At 37.0% G+C, this 27,108-nt stretch overlaps 1 protein-coding gene across 10 annotated transcripts in view; it reads right to left on the bottom strand.

Moving 5' to 3' along the window:
• Positions 1 to 10,749: 10,749 nt before the first annotated feature.
• Positions 10,750 to 27,108, bottom strand: part of SH3GLB1 (SH3 domain containing GRB2 like, endophilin B1) — a 35,401-nt gene continuing 19,042 nt past the window's right edge. Inside the window, exons 6-11 of one of the 10 annotated variants that reach the window (XM_023258874.2) lie at positions 24,842 to 24,928; positions 23,210 to 23,233; positions 19,025 to 19,114; positions 18,493 to 18,596; positions 11,828 to 12,053; positions 10,750 to 11,219 (exon numbers count right to left, since the gene is read on the bottom strand). In XM_023258874.2, the coding sequence (XP_023114642.1) occupies positions 11,112 to 11,219; positions 11,828 to 12,053; positions 18,493 to 18,596; positions 19,025 to 19,114; positions 23,210 to 23,233; positions 24,842 to 24,928 (639 nt within the window). In that variant the 3' untranslated portion in view covers positions 10,750 to 11,111. The remainder of the gene's footprint in view (positions 11,220 to 11,827; positions 12,054 to 18,492; positions 18,597 to 19,024; positions 19,115 to 23,209; positions 23,234 to 24,841; positions 24,929 to 27,108) is intronic. The other 9 variants (XM_023258876.2, XM_011284890.3, XM_011284891.3 and 6 more) reach the window with 9 other exon arrangements.

Genomic DNA, 27,108 nt, shown 5'->3' with positions numbered 1-27,108 from the left:
CTGTCTCTCTCTCTCTCAAAAATAAATAAAGATTAACCAAATGTACTTACTTTAATTAAAAATACTTTATTGCTAAAAAATGCTTGCCATCATCTGAGCTTTCAACAAATCATCTCGCCTCGATGTTGATGGCTGCCGACTGATCAGGGTGATGGTTGCTGAACGCTGGGGTGACTGTGGTGATATCTGAAAATTAGTGAATTTGCCACATCGACTGAGCCCTCCTTTCAAGAATAAGTTTTCTGTGGCACACGGTGCTGCTTGATAGCATTTTAGCACAGTAGAACTTGTTTCCAAATTAGAGTCAGCTCTCTCAACCCCTGATGCTGCTTCATCAACTAAGTTGATGTCATATTCTACATCCTTTGTTGTCATTCCAACAGTCTTCACAGCACTTACACCGGGAGCAGATTCCATCTCAGGAAACCACTGTTTTTGCTCATCCGTAAGAAGCAACTCCTCGTCCATTAGTTTTGATCATGAGATTGCAGTCATTCAGTCACATGTTCAGGCTCCACTTCCCATTCTAGCTCTCTTGCTGTTTCCACCACACCTGCTGTTACTTCCTCTACTGAAGTCCTGAGCCCCTCCAAGTCATCCATGAGGGCTGGAATCTTCTTCCAAACTTCTTTTCATGTTGATATAGTGAAGTTTCCCCATGAATCACGGATAGTATTAATGACATCTAGAATGGTGAATCCTGTCCAGAAAGTTTTCCATTTACTTTGCCCAGATGCAACAGAGGAATCACTGTCTGTGCCAGTGATAGCCTCATGAAATATATTTCTTAAGTGATGAGATTTGAAAGTTGAGATGACTCCTTGATCCATGGGCTGCCGAATGGATGTTGTGTTAGCAGACATTAAAAACAACATTAATCTTGGGGCGCCTGGGTGGCTCAGTCCGTTGAGCATCCGACTTTGACTCAGGTCATGATCTCACGGCTAGTGAGTTTGAGCCCCACGTTGGGCTCTGTGCTGACAGCTCAGAGCCTGGAGCCTGTTTCGGATTCTGTGTCTCCCTCTCTCTCTGCCCCTCCCCTGATCAGGCTCTGCCTGTCAGTCTCTCTCTCTCTCTCTCTCAAAATAAATAAGTGTTAAAAGAATAAAAACAAAAAACAAAAAACAACATTGATCTTATCGTACTTCTCCATCTTGTAGGTGACCAGGTACATTGTTAATGAGCAGAGATATTTTGAAAGGAATCTTTTGTTCTGAGCAGTAGATCTCAACAGTGGGCTTAAAATATTCAGTAAACTATGTTGTAAACAGATGTGCCCTCATCCAGGCTGTTGTTCCATTTCTAGAGCATAGGCAGAATAGATTTAGTGTAATTCTTAAGGGCCTTAGGATTTTTGGAATGGTACATGAGGCTGCGCTTCAACCTAAAGTTCTCAGCTTCATTAGCTCCTGACAGCAGCATCAGCCATTTCTTTGAATTTCAAAGCCGTGCATTGGCCTCTCCTCTCTAGTGATGAAAGTCCCAGATGGCGTCTTCTTCCAATAGAAGGCTGTTTTGCCTACATTGAAAATCTGTTGTTTGGTGTAGCCGCCTTCATGAATTTTCTTAGCTGGATCTTCTGGATAACTTACTGCAGCTTCTCCATCAGCACTTCTTGCATCACCTTGCACTTTCTGTTACAGAGACAGCTTCTTTCCTTAAACCTCATAAACCAACCTCTGCTAGCGTCAAACTTTTCTCCTATAGCGTCCCCACCTCTCCCCACCTTCACAGAAAGGAAGAGAGTTAAGGCCTTGCTTTGGATCAGTCATGCTTTGGCTTAGCAGAATGTTGTGGCTGGTTGGATCCTTCATCCAGACCACTCCAGCTTTCTCCATATCAGCAATAAGCCTGTTGGGTTTTTTGTTTGTTTGTTTCCTTTTTTAAAACATTTATGTGTTCTCTGGAGGAACACTTTTGATTACTTTCAAGAACTTTTCCTTTACATTCACAACTTGGCTAAGTGGCACAAAAGTCCTGGCTTTAAGCCTGCACTGGCTTTCAGTATGCCTTCCTCACTAAGCTTAATCATTTCTAGCTTTCGATTCAAAGTGAGAGATGTGTGACTCTGCCTTTCACTTGAACACTTAGAGGCCGATATAGGGTTTTTAGTTGGCTTAGTTTTAATATTATGTGTCTCAGGGAATAGGGAGGCCTGAGGATAGGGAGAAAGACAGGAATGGCTCATTGGTAGAGAAGTCAAAACAAACGCAACATTTACTATTAAGTTCCCCATCTTACATGAGCGCGACTCGCGGTGCCCCAAACCAATGACAATAGTAACATCAAAGATCACTGATCACAGATTGATTGCTGCCAGAGGGGAGGGTGGTGGTGGGACAAGCAAAATGGGTGAAGGGGAGTGGGAGACACAGGCTTCCAGTTACAGAATGAATAAGTCACAAGAATAAAAGGCACAGCATAGAGAATATAGTCAGTAATATTGTAATAATTCTATAACAGTGACAGGTGGTAACAACACTTGTGGTGAGCGTAGCATAACTTATGAACCTGTTGAGTCACTACGTTGATCCCTGAAACTAATACAGCATTGTGTGTCAACTATACCCAAATTGAAAACTTTTCTAAAAAGTAAAAAAAAAAAAAAAAAAAAAAAATCACTGATTACAGGTTACCGTAACAATTTATAATAGTAACGAAAAAGGTTGGAAATATTGCAAGACTACCAAACTATGACACAGAGACAAGATGAGAACAAATGTTGGTAAAATGGCACTGATAGACTCGTTCGATGCAGGATTGCTGCAGACCTTCAATCTGTAAAAAAATGCAATGCCTGTGAAGCATACTAAAGGGAAGTACGAACGAAGGTCTGCCTGGAGGCTGGCGAGCAGCCCTCCTCCCCCAAAGGCTATGGGATGAAGGGGAGTCTTGTTCCAGGTGGACACTGCAAAGTGTACGATCGTGGGATTTGTCTCCACCAGCCATCCTCGTTGGGGCTTGTTCCCGAAAGATTTGGCTGCATGTGGAACCTGAAAGAACTCTTTAGCTTAGGGAGCTGTGCTTTGAGAGGCCCTCAGTTGAGCATCATAAGGAGGAAGAAATGGCTTATTGTGCATAGTGCTCTGATTTCTACCTCTAAGGGAGCAGTAAACCTGGCATGGGGCGCCGTAGTTGGCACTGAAAAAGGGGGTGGTGGATTAGGGTTAACAAGATGCATGGGTGACTGGGTAAGACCTGTATTGCTAAGGTAGTGCATCCCCATGAGTTATAGAGGGGAGGGGAAAAGTTCTGTCCTGTAACAGCTATAATACTTCAAGTCATGATGAGCAACTTCATTGCTTGCAATTAAATTGTATTAATTAAAACAGCATTCCTGGCTCAATTCTGTAGACTGTTACATCAGAGGCCAAGGGTGACCTTCCAGTTTTGCCACTGTAACCCCTGCATCACTGGCTGCAGCTGCAATTTTTGAGTCAACTGGAATGGGGGGTGTGCAAGATGGGGTGGAGGGCCTAGGCTGTCCTAGAATGAGGCAGGAAGCTGGTCCCTGAATCCTTTCTGCACTAGCAGGTAGAAAGGAGAAGATTGATCTGTGGTCTTTAAGTGTCCCTGGAGACTGTGAGAAATATGTAGGGAAGGGGAGTCCTTGACAGGTGAAAGCTGGGAGTCATTGTATTTCAGGGTGTTAAATGAATCCTTGTGTGCTCATTTATACTCCCAGGTTGAGGAAACCTACAAAATAGCAGATATGTAACATTTAATTCCTGAATCAGGGCAAGAGCTCTGGCCTCTTTTTTTTTTATTTTGTTTTTTTTAACTCTGCTTTGGTGCTTGATATTGTCTTTGGTGCCACCCCAATGAGTGGCCTTTGGAGCGCCAGCATGTTTCTATAGGTGGATCATTGATATGAAGTTCAATCATACTTCCTTCTTTTTTTGGTTGCTAAAATCTGAGTCAGATTTGCCACTCAGGAATAGAAATTGACCAAAATCAATCATACATTTTATTTTTCCTATTTGACCATTTTTCTTTTATACATTTACCTTTTTCCTGTTATGTGGTATACATTCTCCTAATCATCTAATCTTTCTGAAAGAAGGGAGAGGGAGTATGCACAGAAATAGAAAAGAAAAGTAGGATGAAAAAAGAGGTAAAGGAGAGGAGACAAGAAGGAAAGTTAACCCATTTTACAGAGGACATTTACATGGAAAAGCTAATGACCTAAATTGCCCAATCTTCACTTAATTGAGATGACTAATCCTAAATTTAACTTGAAGTATCTAACCAGCAAAAAAATGTCCTAATAAATTATAGTTTTGCAAAATACAATTTAGTGATGGCAATTGTTTAAAGTGGATCAGAATCAACAGGAAGTAATAACAATAGATTCTGGAGTTTATGCTCAAAGAAAAGTAGGCATCATTTTCTATATTGGTGTGCAAAAGGAGAAATGTTTCTTAGGGCAAACATACATTTAATAGCACCAAGTCTGAATCATTAATAGATCTTTTGTAGAAATTAGAATGCTGGAAGCAGCTTCGGGGGTGCTGGAACTCAGCTTTGGGTGAGCTAGGAGTTAGGGGACACAAGGTCCCTGTCCTTGAGCTCAGCTATGTTGGCAAATAATTGCAATTCAAGGCAATAAATGCTATAGGTGAGTTACACATATAGATATATGGATAATTAATTCTGCCTAAGGGAGCCCAGAATATCTTCGTAGAGGAGGGAGCCTTTGAGCTTGCTCTTAACAATGAGGGTCTTCAGGCAGACCGAACAGAAGAAACTACACAGAAGGCAAGCAGCCATCAGAATATGTGGTTGCTGGGGATTACCCAGTATTTCAGACACTGTCACTAGAATGTGAGACAGGGCAGAAACATGTACGCTGAACCCCCCAGTGCATCAGGCTTCCAAATATTTGCTGTAATAATAGCCCATTTTCTTTTACCTTATAATCATTTAACTTCTGTTTTGTTCTCACAAACCTGAAGCCTTCTCTATAGGCTTTCTTACTTACATCCCTCTTTAGTTCTCTTATTACTCAGTTTTTATTGGCTGAGTAGCTCCCAGTTATAATCAAGACTAGAGGCTAATTTAAACTTACTGGGGTTCATCCAAATGTGACGAGTTGGTTTCTGGGGTTTTGTCTGCTATGATTACTGTAGCTGTTAACCCTGAGACATCTATCTTTTGGAAATACTGCTGAGCAACTTTTAGAATTTAGATACATCTCTAAATTTCTTCCATTATGGATGGATCAATTCTCTGTCCTCTAGTTCTGGAGATGCTATTGGGACTTAGCAAATTACCGTTACCTGTATATTGAGCTGAGCCCTTTGTGCCAGGTTCTCAGACTAGTGTGGGGCAGTTTCCATTAGGAGAAGTCTGGCATGGTCGGCCTGTCCAGCTCACCATTTTAGAATAATCTGATCACCACTTTGTTATGGCCATAAAAGCATAGCAGTTGAAATCTTCTATGTTACCCCTTGACCGAGAGTTTTATTCTGGTTAGGTACTTGAATGCCTAAGTGTGCAAAAATTAGACAGCTTTTTAAAGAACTAGATTTTGTAGGTATAGCAGGATATACCAGGCAATATCCATTTATCACGACAGCTTCCAGGAAGATTTTATTCGGCAACAGCCGTGATATTCACTCCACTGAGGTTGGTAACAGCAACTGCCCTAACACACTCAGCTGGAAAGCGTAATAAATTATCTATTGGGTGCCAGGCACTTTGTAACATGGTACTCCTTTCAACCCTACAAGAAAGGTTTATGTTACTCTCATTCTAGAGTTGAGCAAAAAGGCTCAAGGAGGAAAGTCAGTGTTCTGCTTACCTTCCAAAGTTTTTACTTCTCTTTTTATAGCTAAGCTTTCTAAAACCAACTACAAGCCTGCATTAGAATGCAGAGGGGCCCCATTACAGGGGTGCCTGGGTGGTTCAGTCGGTTTAGGGTCTGACTCTTGATTTTAGCTAAGGTCATGATCTCCTGGTTCATGGAATCGAGCCCCGAGTTGGGCTCTGCACTGTCGGAGCTTGCTTCGGATTCTCTCTCTGCACCCTGCCCCCCCCCTCAAAATAAACAATAAAAAAAAAAATTAGCACAAGGTTCCACTCAAGATTGTTCTCTTACCATTTCACCACAGTCAGAAAGGTGATTGTGTTTCCAGGAGATTGAATTAAAGGAGCAAGCTAGTACTACAAACATTCCGAAAGGATTACAAAACACATCATAGAAAGTGGAACAGTAAATGACGTCACATTGGAATAATTTAAGACTGATCTTGTCTTAATTTTGCAGGGTCATTTTACCTTCCTCTTACACTTCAGTTTTAAACTGAAGGCCCTAAGAATCTTTAGTTGGAAGCCCTCCAAAAAGAAACAGTATTCTTTTACATACTACTGATAGAAGTGTAAATTGGTGTTTTCTAGGGGGCAAAGTGGCAGTAACAAAAGCTTTTAAAAACTGGCATATTCTCTCCACTAGCAATTCCAAGTATTCATCTTAAAGAAATATTAAGAACACATAAAAGATTTAGCAACACAATGTTCTTTAGAGCAGTTTATTAGTGAAAAATTGGAAACAGCCTAAAAGTCAACAAGTTTAATAAAATGTGGCACATACGATGGCATACTGTGCAGCCATTAAAAAAGATGTAGAAATAGATTCAACACAGCAGGATAGTTATGGTATTGTCAAGTGAAGAAAAGTTACAAAACAGTACGTACAACTTGATTCCAATTAAAAAAAAATGTATAAATGCACAAGAGTCTGGAAGGCTATATACCTCAATAACAGTCCTCCCGGATGGTGGGATGATAGGTGATTTTTATCTTTCAAACTAAATTTTCATTTTTTTTCCCTTTTTACCAACACATCTATGACTTGTATTATTAAAAAAGCATTAACAATTCTCAAAAAGTCTCCTGTGAAGTAGGAATGAGAGTGGAGCTTAGTAACCTGAGGCACAGGGATGTAAACATTAGTCTGAAACTGCTTTAATGGCTTGTCAGGGTGCTTTGATGTCAAACTGTCACTGTGTTTAAGTGGAAATGTGGGTGGTCGTAGAGCTTACCCTTCTTCAGACTACGGGATTCATTCCTAAGAAACCTTCCACAGCAACCAAGAACTGGCATTCCAAGCAAGATTTCCCTTGCACACACTAAGCATAACTTTATCTCACCCACTTGTAACAGAGCCCAGCAAGGTGCCTCTACCCTTGAGAACAGTGCTGGGTGACAGTACAAAAGGCAGGGAAAATTTCTCAAGTGATGTCAAAGAGTACCTGAAGGTGAAAGGCAAGTTTTTTGTTCTACTGAGGTGGTTCTCAAACTCACAAAAACAGATTGTGGGGCCTTACTCCCTGGGTTTAATTCAGTGGATCTCAGATAAGGCTTACGAATTGCCTTTCCCCCCCTTTCATTTGACAAGTATTTATTGAGTACATAAAACGTGCTAGGTCTTGTATTGTTGGAAATTTGTGATCAAAAGAATTATAGCCTCTATCTCAGAGAGCCTATATTGTAGATTGACAGATATATATTAAATAAATTATAAAAGTAACTCTATATATAATTAAAATTATGATAGTGCTAGAATAAAGACAATTTTTGTCTTAAAACTATTTTTTAAAAATGTTACATGAAAGAACTAAGACCAGTTCTATAGCCCCTTCAAGACAAAAAATTAAGTACAAACAAAGAAAGTACTTGGAAATACGAATTAGCATTTTAGACAAGTCCCTAGGTGATGCTGATACTGCATCTTAGGGTCTCACACTGAGAACCACTGAGCCCTAACTGAGTAGACTTTCTAATTAGGATAATGTGGGAGGAAGGGCACAAGGCAACAGCCATTTAATCATCTGGGGGAGGGGCTGAGGCAAAGCTAGCTAGCTATTATGGCTCCTTACTCAGGCTTCAAGTGTTACATACTAGGCAACACAGATCTCAAAATTTTAAGCATTTGGGAGGCAGGGAAGAGATTTTTGAGGAATCCTGTCAACAAAGCATGGAGGTGAGCTGAGCCTCTGGGTAAACGGAGCTGTTGCTTTTTGTCCTGCACTTGTCACCTCTCCCACAGTATCTCAGAAAGGTGCTCCCGTAACAGCTCCTCCATTCACATTCTGTTCTTTTGTCCTAGTGGGTAACAGCAGACTGTGTGGATGGACTCGAACCCACTGGTGACCCTAGCCTCAGGTTTCTTATTTCTCCTGTTACTCAGAATGAGGCACATTCCCATTTCTGGGACCTAATGTTCTAATGTATCAGTTTTTCTGATTTAGCACCATAAAAAAAGATTTAACACCATGACCTTTCAGGTTAGATTACTTTGAGAACAGATGCAGAGGCAATCCAGTAATTTTTTTCAGTCTGTAAAAGAGCCTACAATTATTTCCAAGTTTATTACATCATTCGTATGTGCATCTTTCACGTTACTATACCTTTAAGCTCTGGGCCACAGAGCTTATTTAAATAATTTTAAATTGCACCATAAATTATTAGGCTTCCCAAGCTTTTCTTCTATGCTTAAGAAACTTTATGGGCTTTTACCTGAGTAAAAATCAAACTTATGACTTCATAAGTCAAAGCCAAAACCAAAAACCCACAGAAAACAAAACCAAAAAAACCTCCCAAACCACCAAACAAAACCCCTTTAACATAAAAAGCAATGAACATGAGAACAAGCCCATATATTATGGTGGATTTGTGGTAGACAAAGGCACTAGAAGCCTTTGGACCTTAACATTATTGAACGTTACTAACATTATTGGATTACTATAGTCAACATTCATTTGATGGAAAACAAAAGGTTCTGATAAAACTTATGCTCTGGTGAGGTTAAACCTAGATCTAGGTCTGATTTAAAGGGGGTAGAGGACACAGGTAAGTAGAACAGAGCTTGGATATAAAAGGTATCTCTGGTACACAGTCATAAACAAGGCCTATAGTCTGGATTGGTCAGGAAGCTAGGGGGGCTAACAAAGGGAAACTGGTATTTACAGAATGTTTCTACTATGTGTCAAACTCTTCCCTAAAAAAGACTTACCATACAAGTTAACATTTGCTATATAATCCTCACAATAACCTTAAGGTGGCATAACTATTATCCCTATTTTACTAAAAAGGAAGCAACAGTTTATATAATATTGAAGCTCAAAGAGCACAGGATATGAGGAAGACTGGATTTGAACTCAGGGTGGTTTCACTCCAGTATGCATACTTTTTCTCCTTGACTACTCTACTTCTCATAAACTTCACTTCCAGTTGCTGTTTAAGTTGACCTAGATTTTTTCTATGATCTCCTAAATCCTAAACCTGGACTGATGTAACATAAAAGATGGTACTCTCTCGGCTGGCTACAGACTTCCCTTCTGGGGAAAGAAAAAGTTCACTCACTTGGCTGGTGCTATAGCTAACTAACCAGCGTGAACACCTGTTAGGGTTACGAGTATGGTGATTCACAGTGTGAATCAAAGTGTCTTTGTACAATTATAAAATTGTAGAGCAATGTGTCTCAGCACAGAAATAAAAGGGTAACAACTACTGTTACAGTTTGGACTGTGGGCTAAATTATTATCAACATGTTGACAAAGTTCTGATTAGGAGCTCTTAAATAAATTTGAAAATACTTTTTGTGTTATGTGTCCATTTTTTAAAGTACCAAAAAGTGTTTTAATGCATTAACATTCCCTGAAGAAATGAACTACATTTTTGCACTTCACGAGTAAGCCAGACTGAACTCCTTTCAATTGTCAGAACGTGTCACATTCTCTTGGCTCGAGGCTCTTTTTCCCTCTGCCTCGAACACTTCCCCTCCATACCATCTCCCACTCCCCAAATCCAAATTAAGTGACTCAAAAGGTCTCAAACACAACACCCTGCATTCCTTCTATCATGACATGGATTCTGTTATATGGCAACTGCCTATTTATTTACTTAAGGTCTGCAGGGGGAAGGACTGTGCATCTTGTTCAGGGTAGTATCCCCAGCTGATCAGCATAGTGCCTGGCCCTCAAACAAATGTTTGATGAATGAACGAATGAGAATGAATGCAGAAGTCCTAACATGGAAACAATCTGCTGATTCATAGCAATGCTCCAAACAGCAATTTTCTGACCGTAAGTGTGTTTCACAACCGGAGATCCTGATCAAGATAACCTAAGTTCATTAATAAATATTCAAAATTTTATTAGTAAATTGAGTAACCAAAAATGTATTGTTTGTATGCAGTTTTCCTCTATAATGAGTGTAGTTGCACTAATCAATATTTTGATAAGAATTTGTTGTTCCATAAGAACACATTCTCTTTACTGAAATAGGTTCTTAACAGATCCAGTTCTGATTATGCATTAAATTGTGCCAATTAAACAATCTTAAAAGCATTGTTTAGCAAATTGAACTTGTTCCAGATGTTTTAGAACCTTAACGAAATACATAGCAGAGAAATATGGTAATCCTTTTCAAGGATTTCAAGGACTAGTTGTTCTTAAATTTAAAAGAAATCATTCAGTAGTGTTTAATAACCACCGCCCCCCCCCCCCACACCAAACCTCCAAAACAAACCATTGAGATACAATATTGAAATCACTCCATTTCTGTTGGAAAACAAGGTAAACATGGTAGATTAACTGCATTTCTGTTTATGGAAACATTCAGAAATATTATATTTTTCACAAAAGAGGCTTACACCCTAGAGCTCTTTTAAAACCAACAGTTTAAAACAAATTTTAATTTTATTCTTTGGCTATTAAATTATGCCTAATAAATGAGTCACTGATATCAATTCACAATAAATTTATTTTACATAAAAGAAAAAGCTTGCCATTAATGAAAAAATTCAGTAGAAAACAGTTCTTCTGCTTTAAGTTGGAGCTCAAAAGTAGAAGCTGCTTATTAGTGAAACTCAGTAGAAAGGGAATTTTGTAAGAAAACATTCTTGGCATGAAAGCACTAACATAAATTCTGTAATGAAATATTTACCATGCAATTTCACTGGCAGAAAGGCTGGTTTCTGATGGCTGGTATTTCTTTTCAGTCTCCTAAGAACATTAACATGGAAGATACTTAAACCTGCTTTATTCAGAGTTAATTGTATATAAATACTGGTGTCATGATGGGTAATCTTTCCATAGTCCACCTATTTAATTGAGCAGTTCTAAGTAGGTAATTGGCACCCTGCCCTTCTGATTTCCCCTTTCCCCCATTAGCCAGTCTGAATCCATTCCAACGACACTGAACACAGTGATCACCTACAAAATAAAATAGTTCCAGTTACTAACTATGTCAGAAAATAAACATTTGTAACTTGTTTAAGCTATTCATTATCAAAGTTCTTTAAACATTATTAATTTTGCTGAAAGATAAAGGATTTTATTAGAGGCAGTTTTAGAAATTTTCTAGTTATTTAGCAGTTAAAAACTTTAAATCTGTGCTATTCTATTAAAGAATAGTAGTTAAGGGCGCCTGGGTGGCGCAGTCGGTTAAGCGTCCGACTTCAGCCAGGTCACGATCTCGCGGTCCGTGAGTTTGAGCCCCGCGTCAGGCTCTGGGCTGATGGCTCAGAGCCTGGAGCCTGTTTCCGATTCTGTGTCCCCCTCTCTCTCTCCCCTCCCCCGTTCATGCTCTGTCTCTGTCCCAAAAATAAATAAACGTTGAAAAAAAAAAATTTATAAAAAAAAAAAAAAAAGAATAGTAGTTAAAATTTTTATAAAATGTTGATATAACCATCTTAAATCTATGAAAGCATTCATGATAAACTATTTCCCAAGAAGTAATAAAGAATTTGCATTTTATTATAATACTAGAAGGTATGTCAATCTATGATACAGTTTTCTTCTTAAACCCATATATTACTCACCTCATCTGCCAGAAGTGATAATTCACTACTGTTTGCAGCATCATAATCATACAGAACCCTGGCCTTCCTGCTGCCACTGCACTCCTTAAGGTCAATGAGGTTGGAAGGGGAGGTGATTACCAGACCACTTGTTGAAGACAAGGCAGAAGAACCAATCACATTTGATGAAGCAGATGGTGCAGGTGCCACAGAAGTCTGATTGTTGTTACAATAATTGGATGGAAAACTGTTGGAAAAAAATGGCCAATTATCAATTTCCAAGTGACTATAGCTTCTGAATACCGCCACTTGGTGGCAGTGTTTACTTTCTACCAACTTCCACTTTGGCTAAAGATTTACAGATGTAATATTTTAATAGCAAAGTACCCTAACTAACTTATGCCTCTTAGGCCATAGAGAGGAAGACACAGAATCTGAAGCAGGCTCCAGGCTCTGAACTGTCAGCACAGGCCTGATGTGGAACTTGAACTCATGAACCGCGAGATCATGACCTGAGCCAAAGTTGGACGCTTAACCGACTGAGCCACCCAAGCGCCCCATGCAGGTGTTTTTCAAATATAAGTACTTGGAAGTTTTTTTCAAAGCTGTCTTTACAATTATAAACTTGAAGTTTAAAAACAACCCCCCCCCCCAAACATGCTATTTCCAGAAAAAAATGAGTTTATCCTTAAAACACTTCCAAAAAACTTCTACTAGTATGTTTTATTAATCTTTTCTTGCCTTTATGAATTGTTAAATAAAAATATCAATGAATAACACTTCTATACTAGATACCACCACAAGAGTGAAGTCTTCTCAAGTTAATTCTTTGAGAAATATTTGAATAACCAAACTCTCTTTATAAAACTGGTCCAATCACACTTTCCTATTCATTCAAATGACAAATATTTATGGAAAATCTACATGTCCAACATCACTACCACAAGCTAAAGACACAAGGATGAAACAATACCCTTCCTTTATGGACATATACACAAGGGAAGGACACGGACATACAAATACTATGTTATGAGTAATAATTACCATAATGAAGACTCGATGGGAGAATAGGGCAAATTTCACAAGCTCATTCTGTCTTGTATTTTTTGTAGGGGAAAAATAGTAAAGTTTTATTAGAAACTAGTGAAATCTAGGGATGCCTCGGTGGCTTAGTTGGTTAAGCGTCCAACTTCAGCTCAGGTAATGATCTCACGGTTCGTGAGTTCAAGCCCCGCGTTGGGCTCTGTGCTGACAGCTCAGAGCCTGGAGCCTGCTTCGGATTCTGAGTCTCCCTCTCTCTCTGCCCCTCCCCTGCTCACACTCTTGTCTCTCTCTCGAAAAAATAAAACATTAAAAAAAAAATTTTTTTTTAAAAAGAAGTTAGTGAAATTTCTGTGGCAAATGTGCTTGTAAATATTTTAAAGATAATTAAAATTTTCAATTTAGTGTAAAGCTACTGTTTCTCCAATACTACATGGAAAAGAGTATCAAATGGCTGGCCTATATTCATTCTCATCCAGCCATTTCTAAGGTTGAAAATTTCCTATGAAAATTCATATTTAAATTTTAATAAATATGAAAGGTCTCATCTGGTAAGGTGGGTGAAATTCATCCCTAAATAAAACACAACTTCCTTCTTCTCTTTATGACCACTGTGCCATCTGGAAATCAGTCAGCCAACAACACAATTCTCGTTAGTCTCATAACCTCTTCTCTAAACCTTCCTTCACCCTCTTATGCTTGTGTTTATTTTTCATACTTATTGAGTCTACAAGTGGATGGAGTAGGAGTTGTATGGTTCTCATTACCATTTCTACACTCTTCTAACCAATCTTGCCCAATCTTGGAATTTCAGGTTATTTGACTCTTTACTACCCATCATCTCTTGTTGCCATCATCTATGGATGTTTCATTCTCTTCTCCATTTCTACAAGATTTTAGTTCCTGGCTCACAGATACTGTATCTCACCTGGTGATTATAATATCCATAGAGACAATCTTCCAACACTTTGCCTTTTCAGATCCATGGTATCTTCTCTTTCTGTACCTGATCCTGTAGTTCAGCCACCCATTTCTACTGCCTCATCTAGACCTCATTAATTCCAAAAACTATAACCCTTGCAATAATAATTTCCAACATCCCATTGTCTGACCATCATCCTTTTTTTCGCCAGTACTCTCCAACAAGTCTATAGTGGATCTATGGTCCTACTAATACGTCCTTCATGGCCATGGTAATTACTATAATCACTCCCTTGCATATGTCTTCATCTCCTATATTCCTCACTTTAAATTACTCATTTGGTAAAAATCTATGAACCTACTCAGTATCCATGTTATTTACTGTTGAGAGGAGAAAAGTACAAAACCATGTTGTCTGGCCTTGCCCTGAATTTATGAGTAGGAACCTCAAGTGGGTCCACAATGCTGCTTAGCAATTACTATACATTTCTCTAAGTCCATTCACTTTCCATTCTTCTAATATTTCATACACTTTCATCCATCCTCAAAATTCTAGCAATTTCTCCTCTAACCTTATACTCGGTTGATGAGCTGTTTCCTTTTTCACAAAGAGGAAAAAGAACAATCAGGACACATCTACGTGTTTGTGGTCATCTCTCCTCTTACTACAGATGAGCTGTCTATGCTTCTATGGCTAATTTCTCCACCTGTGCACAAAATCTCATTTTTACCTCTCAAGGATATCACGCTAGCAATTCTTCCTTTTCCCATGCTATCTTATTTCTCTATGTGCTGTATCATTCTCATCAGCTTGCAAACATGCTCTGATTTCTCCTATCTTAAAAACAAAAATCTGCGAGACACACTTTCTCCTCCAGCTACTACTTCATTTTCCTGTTCCTCTTTACACTAGAACTCCTTTGAAAGATTTATCTAAACTTACCATCATAGTCCCTCCTCTTCTGTTCTCTTACACTGTAGACATGATCTGGCCCTATTGTTCTACCAAAACTACTCTTGTCAAGGTCAGCAAGGACTTCAGTGTTCTAATCCAATGGTCTATTGACATTCCTCACTTCACTTGACATATCTAGTGATCACAGTGGATCCTTTCCCTCCACTTTCCTGTACCTTCCTCACTTGACTTCCAGGCCACACTCTTGGTTTATATCTTACCTTACTGTTCATTCCTTACCGCCACTTCCTTAGCTGTGCTGGAGTACTTCAGGGTTTAGCCCTTAGCCCTCTTCTTTTCTCTGCCTATATTTTCTCTGCCTTTCATCTAGTCTGAGACTTAAACATCCCTGATATGCTGACCACTCTCTAACTTGTATCTCTAATTTAGCTCCCAAACTCCAGACCTGCATATCCTAAAACTGGGCATCTCCACTTAGATGTTTAATAGACATTTCAAACTTCATTATGTCTAAAATTGGGCTTCTGGTGTAAAACTGGGGTGATCTACCACCCCAACCACCTCCTCCTGTGACACTCCCCATTTTAATTAACTACAGCTCCCTTCTTTCAGTTGCACAGGCCAAACACCTGCAATAATTCTTAACTCCTCTGAGCCCTATGTAAATGAAGTCTGTCAGCAAATCCTGCTGGTTCTACCTCTAAAATGTACCCAGGGTTTGATCATTTCTACCACATCTATCACATTCACCATGATCATCTCCTGACTGGATAGGCTAAAAGTTTGCAATCAGCTCCAAACAGTTCTGTGTGCTTCCACTCATGCCCTCTAGCATTTATCTTTAACAGAGCAGCAAGAATAGTCCTATTAGATGCTAGTTGAATCTGTCACTCTTCAGGGCAAAACCCTCAAAGGCTTCTCACCTCTGAATAAAGGCCAAAGCCCCATATGTCCCAGCTTCCCGTTTTCGTTTTCTCCCGTTTTCTCGATTCATCTCCAGCCGAGCCCTCCTCACTGTTGCTTGAACATTACAGCTATGTTCCTGCTTCAGGGTTTTGTACTTGCTGTACCCTCTCCTGGAGCAATTTTTCTCACATGCCTGCATGGTTTGCTTCCTCTCATCTTTCAGGTCTGTCTTCTCTAACTAGTGCAAACCTTTACCCCTAACCAAGGCACTTCTCCACTTATTTTTCTTCACAGCATTTATCACCTTCTAATGTAGTATGTAATTCACAGCCATATCGATTTTCTACTTCCCTCTGTCCCCAAATAGATGTAGGTTCAACGAAGACAGGGATTTGGTCTGTTTTGTTTACGCTGTATCCTTCATGCCTGGAATAGTGCATTTTTAAAAATTAAAAGCAAATGTTTCTCTGATAGATAATAGGGTTTTAATGACAAAAAGAACTAATTTCTAATTCAGGTTTTACTATAAAGTTAGGAACACATTTCTTAGCATCTCTTGCTCAGTGAACTCAGTTCCTCAGCAGTGGTTAAATATACACATTTCTGAAGATAAAAAAAAAAAAAAACTCTCTTTCCCCACATAAGTGTGTTTATACACACGTGTTTTTAAAGCCTCTAACTATGGAATTTTACTTTCAAATTTACTAGTATAATTAACCTTTGTTCACCACTGACCTCTACCTATGTCACTTTGGGGGAATTAATGGTAAAAAGAAAAACACCCAACCCCCATCCCTCCAACCAAACAACAACAAAAACCCTGAAAGACCATTTTTACCTTCTAAGAACTTTTATTGATATTTTAAAAACTATAGACTTTCTGCTACTGTAGCTTGATGTATTAAAACCTTCTAATTATTTAAAAGTAAAATACATTTGCTAGCCTTGTGACTAGTGCTTCTGTTTCCTCATCTGGAAAACGTGGATAATGGTACCCACCCTCACAGGTATGAGGACTGTAACATTACATATGAGGTGTCTAGAGGAGTGCCTGGGGACAACTAGAGCCCTTCCTAAATGACTACTGTTTTCAGTTACTACTACTGCTACTAACACTGCTCTTATAACCTGGTTCTACTTCTCAGAAATAGCTTCTGAATTAGCATGGAATTGGATGATTTGTCAAGTTCTGCAACTGAATACTTCTATACACTCTTAAAAAGCATAACCTGCAACATTAAAGACTTTAAACTCTCTCCCCCTCCCCCACTCTCTATTACTGGTCCTTACCAGTAATCTAATTCTTTGAGGGCAGGCTTTCTTCCCCAGAACAGCAGCACTCAGTTCACGGTAATGTCTGAGCTTACCCTAAAGTGCAATAACTAGCATTTTGTTTGGATGGAAGAGTTCCAAGCATTTGTATGGCTTTAAGCAGAGTGCAAGTATAGATGGTAACATCAGCAACCCCTCTGCTGTATCAAGACACAGTGAAAAGAAAGTACTAAGGCTTCTTGGGCTTAAAATAGTTGTAACGACGTGGGGATAAAGTGGTGTTCTGCTTTCAGGTATTTAACACCACTAACAAAACTTTAAATATACAGAAGTGTAAATCTTCTGTAAATCCTATTGGAATAACCAATGCTATCAGACCACGATTCATTTTTAAGATCTAAAATTGGTTTTGTGGATGTGCCTAATATTGTTCTAAGCCCAGTTTTAAAGGATTATGCAGAAAAGAATATTGAATCCACTTAAAAAAACCCCACCTTATTCCTTAAAATTATCTTCTCTTGATATTTTTCCTTCAAATATTATGTATCACCCACTCCCTGCTTTAATGGTTTCTCACTATATAAATCTTAAACTCCTTACTATTACTTACTTTACAGGACATTGGTGACATGACCCTGCTTCACTCATCTAGCCTCATCTACCATCCCATTCCTTAACTCAAACACCATGCACACTCTAGCCAGAACGAACTACTGTCAGTTCCCTGAACTTGCCACACTACTCTTTTTTCCCTGGCCTTTTTACATGCGTGTTCTTCCTTTGTCTGAATATTTGTTGTCCCTGCCCCTTTCTTCATCTAAATTATTTCCACTAAAATAATTTCATTTGTGAAACTTTGCTAGACCCACCTGAGTCACAGTTAGACGTCCCTTGCAGGAACCTACACTTCTACCTTTCCACTTGCCATCTGGCCCATCCCCCAATGGCCTTTATTTCTAGCTAGACTTTAAATACCTAGGTATTTCCATCTAGACCTTGTAGAGACCATGTTTGTCCTATACATCATTTTATTTCCAGTGTAACCTTACAATGTGAACTCCATAAGGGTAATAAGCAATTTTGCCTGTTCTGTGTGCTGATATAATCCTAGAGTACAGAACAGTGCTTGGTATATGGCATGTGTTCAATAAATATCTGATGAATGAATGACTGAGCTATGCATGTTATATGTTACCACTTTGCTTTAAAGTATATTAAAATATGATTTTTAATAATAACATCAATGGGCTTGAGGTCTTACAGACTATTCCAAAACTTTTTTTTTTTTTTTTTTTTAAAGCAGTGAACAAGTGAGTAATGAATAAGTATAAATTAGCTAGCTGATCTCTAAGGGCAAATAAGTGTCAATGTAACTAGTTAATCTTCCTCAACTAATTGCAAAGGTATTCCACAGAAAAGTGAACTTCAAACACTTTTGGTGCCAGGAGGGTTCAAAATGTTTTTGCTACCTCAAGTCTGACAATTACTTTCCTTAAGAAAAAAAAATCTGATTTTAAGCAAGCTAACACAAGCCTTTAATTCTTTGAATCTTCACCTCTATCATTAGTTCATATGCAAAAATCTGAATTTCTTCTCTTATCAGGAGTTTTATGTGTGAAAAGGAAATTACCACCTTCCTAGTTGTTTCTGGAGGTCTAACATGTACTGGTAACATTGTGCATAATAAGTCATCTGGGCTTCCACAAAGTCATTCAGACAGCGGAGATGATGGGCCTGTAAAGGAAAGTTACAGTTACTTCTCAGTTCTATAATCTACTTAAAAGTGTTAAATTCCAAGGGGCAAGAAAGCACGACATATACTCATGGCAAAACACCAGTAACGAGCATTCTACTACATATACTCATGGCAAAACACCAGTAACTAGCATTCTACTACAAGGCTTATTGAGACTGACCTCGGTCAGCAGTGTAAGAACAAAACGTGTAGCCAATAAAGGCCAACAAATGATGATAGTGGGAGAACTAGGTGATGAAGTATAAGCAAAAATTTAAAATATTTCTCCATGTATCTTGGAAAGTGCCACAATTTAAATTTTCCTTGATAAGTGACTGAAAAAGAAGTTCAGTTTTCCCCTCTCAAAGTGCCTTAGGACCATCAAAGTCTTCTGTTTCAAACAAACTTCCAGTTAATGAACACTCACGTGCGTACTGCTGATTCCCTCTAACAGAAGTCTTGTAATCTCTGCTTGACGATCAAATTCACTTTGGGTTATTCTCAATTCCTGTTCAGACTTAAATTGGAATACAGTTTTAGAATTTTGCTTAATGACTTAGTCCGTTTCACGTACATTTGTTTACACAGTTTACAAATCTCTCAGGAAACCCTGAATGATGAGCTGGCAATGCTCTCATTCTGCTTTGAGTTTAAACTGTTCCCTGAACTCTACACCTCAGCTTTTCTATATTACTCAATCTAGATAGAATGTATTCCTTACCATTAATTGACTCAAAAAAATCTATTAATGTCAAAGCTTAATGACATACACATAAAAGCCTAGAAACACTACTATGGGACAGTCAATATACTGTCATGTATTTTGTCATGTCAATATAAAAGGTCATAACATTTTATAAAATCTTAAGAATATTAGTTTATATGGATATTTGAAAAAATTCTCAATTATTACTATAGTTAATTTATTTTGAAGTTAAAGATAGCCTTTAATCTCAAATGAAAAAACTTAAGAGTAAAGCCGTAAGATTTTAATCTCTCTCTTTTTTTTAATGTTTGTTTACTTTTGAGAGAGAGCACGTGAGGGAGGATGGGATAGAGAAGGAGACAGAGGATCAGGAGCAGGCTCTGAGCTGAGAGCGCAGAGCCCGATGTGGGACTTGAACTCATGACCTCAAACTCATGACATCATGATCGGAGCTGAAGTCAGACGCTTAACAGACTGAGCCACTCAGGTGCCCTAGATTTTAACCTCTTATGTTTAGTTATCAAACATACTGTTTCTAGACATATAGTTCTTAGGTTCCTTAAGAAGGAACTCTTTTTGCATAAGGGGTGACTTTTTAGTTTTCTTTCTAAACTTTGCATTTTATATGGCTTAAGCATCACTATTATCTACAAGATGTACTAGGGTTTTTCTGCAAGTTATGGGTGACCTTTAATCAGTAGTGTGCTGATAAACTGGCTGGGGTTGGGGAAGTTCTAATGTGCTGATTTTCATGGTGCAAATACTCCAACCACACATCATTTCAAGCTACCAAGGTGAAGTCACTGACCTCATGGCTGGAAAGAGGTTTATATAATAGCACTCCACTACTACTAGCTTCAACCCTCTCATACAGGTTCAGTGCTGGGACAAAATAGTTCACTAAAAAATCAACTCAATAAAAATAGTAAATACTCAATAAAAAACATCTTAAACCTTTAGCCAGAGCTGGTTGGTAGTAAGTGAGGAGGAGAAAAATAAAATCTCACACCTCACTCAAAATACTCAGCTTATCCCAGAGGGGAATCATCATTGGTGAGAATATCATTAATACTGTTATGTTATACTACCTCTCCAGGATAAATAGCTCCCCCCACCTATCCAAGTAATATTTCTAAGACTGTAGTAAGTATAAAAATTAGGTCTAAACTTTTTCCTTGCACATCCCATCTTCCTCTCCGTCAACATTTGGTGGCAATAGTTAACCTAGTGAACCAGTCAACAAGGAAGCAAAATAATCAGTTGCTATAATCATTTTCATCCCACTGGTAACAGACCTGGCAGAGTGACTAAGAAGTGACCACTAGATTGGATTTATGGAAATGAGCTTGAATTACTCAATAATTCAAAAGTTAAAATTAAATTTTACTTGGCTGAAACCAGAATGCATGGTGCTTTGATAACAGAGCTGAAGTTACAAGTTTCACGTAGAAGCCAGTATGAAGCAGAAAAAAGTCCCAGGAGAAGGAAAGAATCAATCAATATTCTTCCTAAGTAAAGTGTTAAGGAAAACCAATCACTTCAGAGTTACATTTGCATTATTTATTGTTCTGCTTGGTTGAATACAAAACGGTTTTAAGAAGTTACCATAATAAACCCAAAATAAATGAAATTCAGAAGTAAACAAGACTAGTGAAAGTACAATTTGATTTAATGGCTCTTAGGAAAAAGGGCAGAAAAGCCTACTAAATAGCAATATTTCTATACAAGGTGTAAACAAGTAAGCTAGATAATAGATTAAGGGACTGGAAAGTCTGAGTATGAAGTGGAAGTGTTTTAGTTAAGGACACTGAGTAAAAAAAGTTATAAAATGATCTCACAAAGGATAAGAGATCAGTCTTCCGTGTTTGAGCAAAACTGAATGATTTCATTATGAAGAAAGGCACCATGTTACAAAGCCTAGGAAGTCATTCTTTGAACAATTCAGACTTCGTATTTAGAAAAGGTAAATGACAGGAAGGAAATGAATCCCATTTTTTGAACAAGTTTCAGTGTATGCCTGGGGTAGCTGCAGTCAGATGTCCCAAACCATCTCTACTGCTGACACATATAATGATCATAATAATTAATATAAAAGGCTGAGGTATCTAAAATAGGTTTGGCATCATTTACTTAGGAAGAGAATGATCCCTATTAGAAAGACAGATAAAAAGGGTTTAAAGAAAGAACTGTCTTTCTTTAAACATTTAAGGGTTTTTATTCTGTCCTCCAGAAGACCTCATTCCCTGACGAATTTTACAATTAAGACAAAGAGTTCTAGGGGAAAGACCTTTTCCTGCCAGAGTATATGACAGCATAACTTGGGTTAGGGAAGCAAGAACTCTTTTAGGATGTAACTTGGAAAAAGGGCAAGAATTTGTTGATCTGTGATATCAGGACTGGCTAACTAGAAGCTAGAAATTTGGTGGTTATGCTTTTGAGGCATTTGCTGTGAAATTTTGTTCAGTGTTATTTTTTTCTATAGGCTTAACTCTTAAAACATTTGAAGATATGAAGTTTTAAAATTATATATTTTTTAAATTATAAAAATGACAGAAGTGAGTATGGAAGAAAAAAATCTCCCTAAATCCATTTTAATATATTTTCTTAAGTTACACACACACACACACTATAAATATTTGTTTCATGGGCTTCTTCCCATTGTATATATCACATATTTCCCAAACTTACAGAGACTGCAGTATCAGAGATTTTTTGGTGTATCTGTTTGCTAACCAGAGTGGAAGAGACCCTGGTTTCATTGTTCAACTTATATTCTCTTCCATGTTACTCTGCCCTCTTTTCATGCTAGAGGTTCAGGAACAACCAGAGACCATGGCAGAAACATAACTAAGCTGACAAATGGATTTCACAATAGAGGATGGAAGAAGTCAAGCATTTCATACTGAATTTCCAATTCATAGAGTCAAAACCCCATAACCTACTCAGGGAACAGACTGTATAGTCAGCATTCCTACAAAGCCAAAAAATAAAAAGATAAAGTTTGAAAAAAAAAAAAAAATAGGGGCCACAGTTACCACTTAATCTCCAGCACTGTCCTCATCTGGAGGTCAAATTTTGGTAGGCATGAACATGAGGAGTAACTAAAAAATGCTTCTGAAGACCTTAAGTAGCATTTGAAACAAATCTGCCTAAAGTCATAATTTTATTCCTTACATTCTTGCTGATTATTTCCCAGCCTAGATAAAATGAGAAATGGAAATACAGAAAGAGGGCCTACTAGTAGTAGTAGCAGTCATGTGGGGCTTCTAAGTGACAGTCCAACACTGAGGGAGGAGACAACATACTTCAAAAACAAACAACAGATCTAATTGTTATACAGTACAATAATGTACATTTATAATAGTGACCCTAACTGTAAATGAAATTAAATACATGCTATCCTGTATTTACCTAATGGAGCAGTAAAATACTATTTTAAAACTGTTTTCAACTAAAGTGACAGAAGACTTAGCTCTGGTGCTGGAGGAACAAGCTTTGGTTACCTAGGAAACTCATTTGTGTGACATATGATATATTCAATCTCTGAATATACAAGACATGGCATAAACTATATTTTACATAATTGTCATGTAAGTAAACCAAGTATTTAAACTGTTTCCTGGCAAGCACTGTAAATATTACTACTTAATGTAGCATGTATCTAGTATTTATCAGAGTGTGTGCACAGTACATCTCTGTAATATTCTTCTACTGCTCTGTGGAGCTACTACTAGCCAAAGAGATCTGAGCTTTCTATAATAATTTTCAGATTTTATAAGTAACAAAGATATAGTAACAAAGACTGTCACTGGCCCTATCCTATTGGCTGTTGTCCAAGAAATATTTACTGAATGAATGACAATTAAATTCTTGTTTCATAATTCTGTAGTTTAATAATTTACTTACTTTTGTCACTTCCTCTGCCCAAATCTAGCCAGCATTAAAAATTAGAGAAAAATATACAGCATGAAATAAAGTTGGAATTTAACATTTTCTACAACTTAGTATAGAAAAATGTAATTATTTTAAATTCAAAGGGCATACTCTCCTTTTCCGGAGTCACATTAACACAATAGTGAATCAGTATAGTTTAATATACTGTGAAAGTATGCCTTCATATGTATCAATACTGTTAATTTTTGAATCTTATACTAATTTTATAAATTAATAAGAGTAATAGTTTTCCAAAATTGGGACTATTTAGCCCCTCTTAGTTGTAGTTTTCTAATCTGTAAAATGAGAGGTTTGGACTAAGTAATTTCTAATTTCTCATTTAGGTCTAAAATTCTAGAATTTTGGGAAACTAAAATAAAGCAAGGATAAACAGACAGTGAACATTGATATAGCCACTGGTGGAGCACATTATACTTGAGAAATAGTTTAAAATTACCAGAGTTAAACACATATAAATAGATGACACCAGTAGTAACACAAATGCCTAATAAATGGAACATAGTCTTGCTAACTGTTTAGGATACTTTTACCTAAAATAAAAGAAAACCTATGATCTATAGACAATTACCAATGACTGAAATAGTCTAACACTTTCATTCACCTACAGATAGGACAATGGAAATAAATGAATGCATTCTCTTGCTATCTAAGGAAAGCCCTGATTTAGCCAGGGCTTTGGTGATCATAGTAGTTTAAACAACAAAAATGCATTTTAAATATTGTTTACATAAACTTTCCGATTACACAGACATTTTCCCCCCTTCAGCTCAATGCTAATGGAATAAAAACAGCTGACTGTGAATTTATTATAAACTGTACTACAGATTCCAGGTCACTTCTATGGAAGTAATTTATCTAGCAGTACAATGCCAAACACCACATCTATAAATCTTTATTGGCTAATGTTTATGAGTTTTGGGGCTATATTCAGATTTTATGAATTTCCATTTTGTTAAAAATTAAAAATTACTAACATCTCAAAAATTTCCTCAAGCCAGACTCAACATATATAGAACAATCCTCATTCCCAATTCTTACCCAAGGCTATTAATTAATATCCTGAAGCTTTCCAAAGTAAATTAGCAATGGATAGGGAATGGGCCTTGCTACTATAAAAATACCCAAAATATCAGGGGGAGGTGGAGTGTCTTGGCCTGAAACTGAAGAAATTAATTCAATGTTGAGTTTGGGTGAAAGTTGAGGTAAACATCAAAGATACTAAGAAACAAAGTAAATCTGTATACCTTACACTTTTCTCTAAGTAAATTTTGTTAATTTTCTTTGCTAAAAGTAAAAATGCAAAGTGCCAGCCAAATTAATGTCTTAATTACTAGGTATAAAAGGCACTATATATTTATATATAAATTCATATTTTAAAACCTGAATTTGGCATAGATAATAATATTTGGCAATTAGAACACAATTTCTTTTTTTCAAGTTCCAATATTACTTCAGCTAGTATTCCCTGTGATTTTTGCTGGACTAATGAATTCACGGCTTCGACTACTTTAGACTTTTACATGCAGATAATAGCAAGAGAAGGCACTTTACTGAGGATGTAGAAAACACAGTAGGCCAACAAACCTTCAGCCATTTTACATGCAGGAAGTTGAGCATGTAAGAGAAATTTACCATAATGTTATCTCCTTCAAGGCGAGCTGAGTTTAGTTGCTTAAGTGCATAGGTAAGAGACAAAGAACACATTATACCAATGAACACAGTGAAACAAGTTACTTCTTCACAATAAAGAACACACAAACAAGTATTAAGAGAGCTGAAAAATGGTCTTCTACTTAAAAAAAAACCCACAATAAACTATATTGCTCTATGGAATGTCACATAGTAGTGCCTATTCAAAATTTTCCAAAAGATACAAATTTTTAAAGACAAAAAACATGGTTGATGCTTGATTTTAAATTAGAATCATTTAAGGAAACATCACTTTAAAAACTGCTGCAGTTACCTATAATTTTTACTAAATTTTCACCTATGAAAGCCCTTCTGCCTACCCACAATTTTCCTATTCAAAGATCATTTCTATTTTATGAATATATGATGCCTTTAACCACATTTTCTTTTCAGTCAGCCTCAGCCAGGTCTTGGCATACCCTAAGGAAATATGAAAGGCAGGTCAATTTTTAATATTTTCAATATTAAATTTTAATATTTTTTAATATTTTTAATAAGCTTTAAATTCTCATATGTGTACATTAAGGTTAAAGTAATATGATGGTGCTCAGTTTACAGATTAAAGATTTAGACATCTGTGGAAATAAATGCTTAAGCAGGCAGAGGGACATTCATAATACTGTGTTATTTGAAGATGTATTTTCTGTATTTGTATACCTAAAAGTGAGGTCTAAACCTCGAAATACTAGCTTTGAAACCAGATGATTTTTTTCTTCCCATTAACAGAAGTCTAAAATAATTAAAAAAAATTTATATAGAACTAAATAAAGCTATTTAGTGCCTTATATAAAGTGCCTTATAATTTAAATGCAGAAATTTTATTTGCCTTTGCTACTTATGATGTAAGTTTTAGAATATTTTCAAAACTGTGTTTCTGTTCATTATAAAACATTCAAGTAGGTTTTCTTTCTGCTCAACTGGTATATTTTTGAGAAAAGCTTTTGATGTTGCGTTACCATTCTTCAACATGCTAACTAATAAAATACAAGTTAGTAAAGTAGCAATACTGTATACAGGCATAAATATTTTACTGATAGGGCTAACATCATCAAAAAGTTCAATCTAGTGTACTATATTGTGAACTGAGGGCAGCAGAAATTTTGCATTATTTATCTCTGAACTCCTCAGCAGAGCATGTTATACAAAATAAGCATTTGATAAATATAGAATTGAAAAAGAGGTCACAAGAAGCCAGTAAACAAGCTAAAAAAAAAGTCTTCAGGTACACAGGTCCCAAACCTTACTTGCAGAGAAATAACTACTCACAAAACAATACATGGAGATTTATAAAGTGAAATCAAAGAAATTCTGAGATTAGAATAACCTCTTCAAGCTGCCAACTAGGAACGAGGAAATGGGTCAAAGAAGGAAAAAAACCCCGCAAATTCCTAGTGGTTTCTATTTTTCTGTATTCTTCAAGTAAACAGAAGAGAAATACAGAAAACAAACCCCACCAGAGATCACAAAATATAGGCATGCCTCAAGGTTTTATGTAATAACAAACTAATAGGACTTTTCCTTTCTAAAGTATTTCAGACTTACTGCTATAAAGTTGGAAGAAAAAGGAGTTGGTTATCTAGGGGAAAAGAACACAACTAAAATCAGGAAATGTGAATTTCTGTTTGGACTAACGTTTTAAATATTTGGCTATAGTTAAATTTGTTTTATGTAATATATAAATTCTAGAAAAGTTGTATAAAAATAAAATTGTTCAATAAAGTCATTTGTATACTCTTTGGTATTTTAAATGTAATTTCTCATGGAAAAAATTCTGCCCTCAACAATACTCAGTGAAGAAAAATTGCCAAGATCTTTTCTGGATACATCAAAAGGAAACATCTCTCAAAGTTTGTTTACTATTATATTTAGTTCTTACAAACTTTAATAGCAATGGCAAAATAATTTAGAATAACTAAAGGACCTTTACAGTGTTAAATCTATGAGTTTTCTGGAACTTTTTCAGGTAAAAAAGTAGACACAGTCATTATCCCGTAATAGTGCTTGTGTAAGCACTACAAAATAAAGTTTTGTACTGACACTTGACAACGGTATTCTTCTCATTCCACAATCATTATTGGGCACATGTAGGCATTTTGAATAAAGAGATTTTGTTCTGGTTCAAACACTTATTTCCAAATGATCCTTATTTCTCTTAACATTTT

Source organism: Felis catus, chromosome C1 (assembly GCF_018350175.1).
Source record: "Felis catus isolate Fca126 chromosome C1, F.catus_Fca126_mat1.0, whole genome shotgun sequence".
Classification (NCBI taxonomy): domain Eukaryota; kingdom Metazoa; phylum Chordata; class Mammalia; order Carnivora; family Felidae; genus Felis; species Felis catus.
The sequence above is the reverse complement of the archived record's forward strand: the minus strand, read 5'-3'. Positions and strand labels throughout refer to the sequence as shown.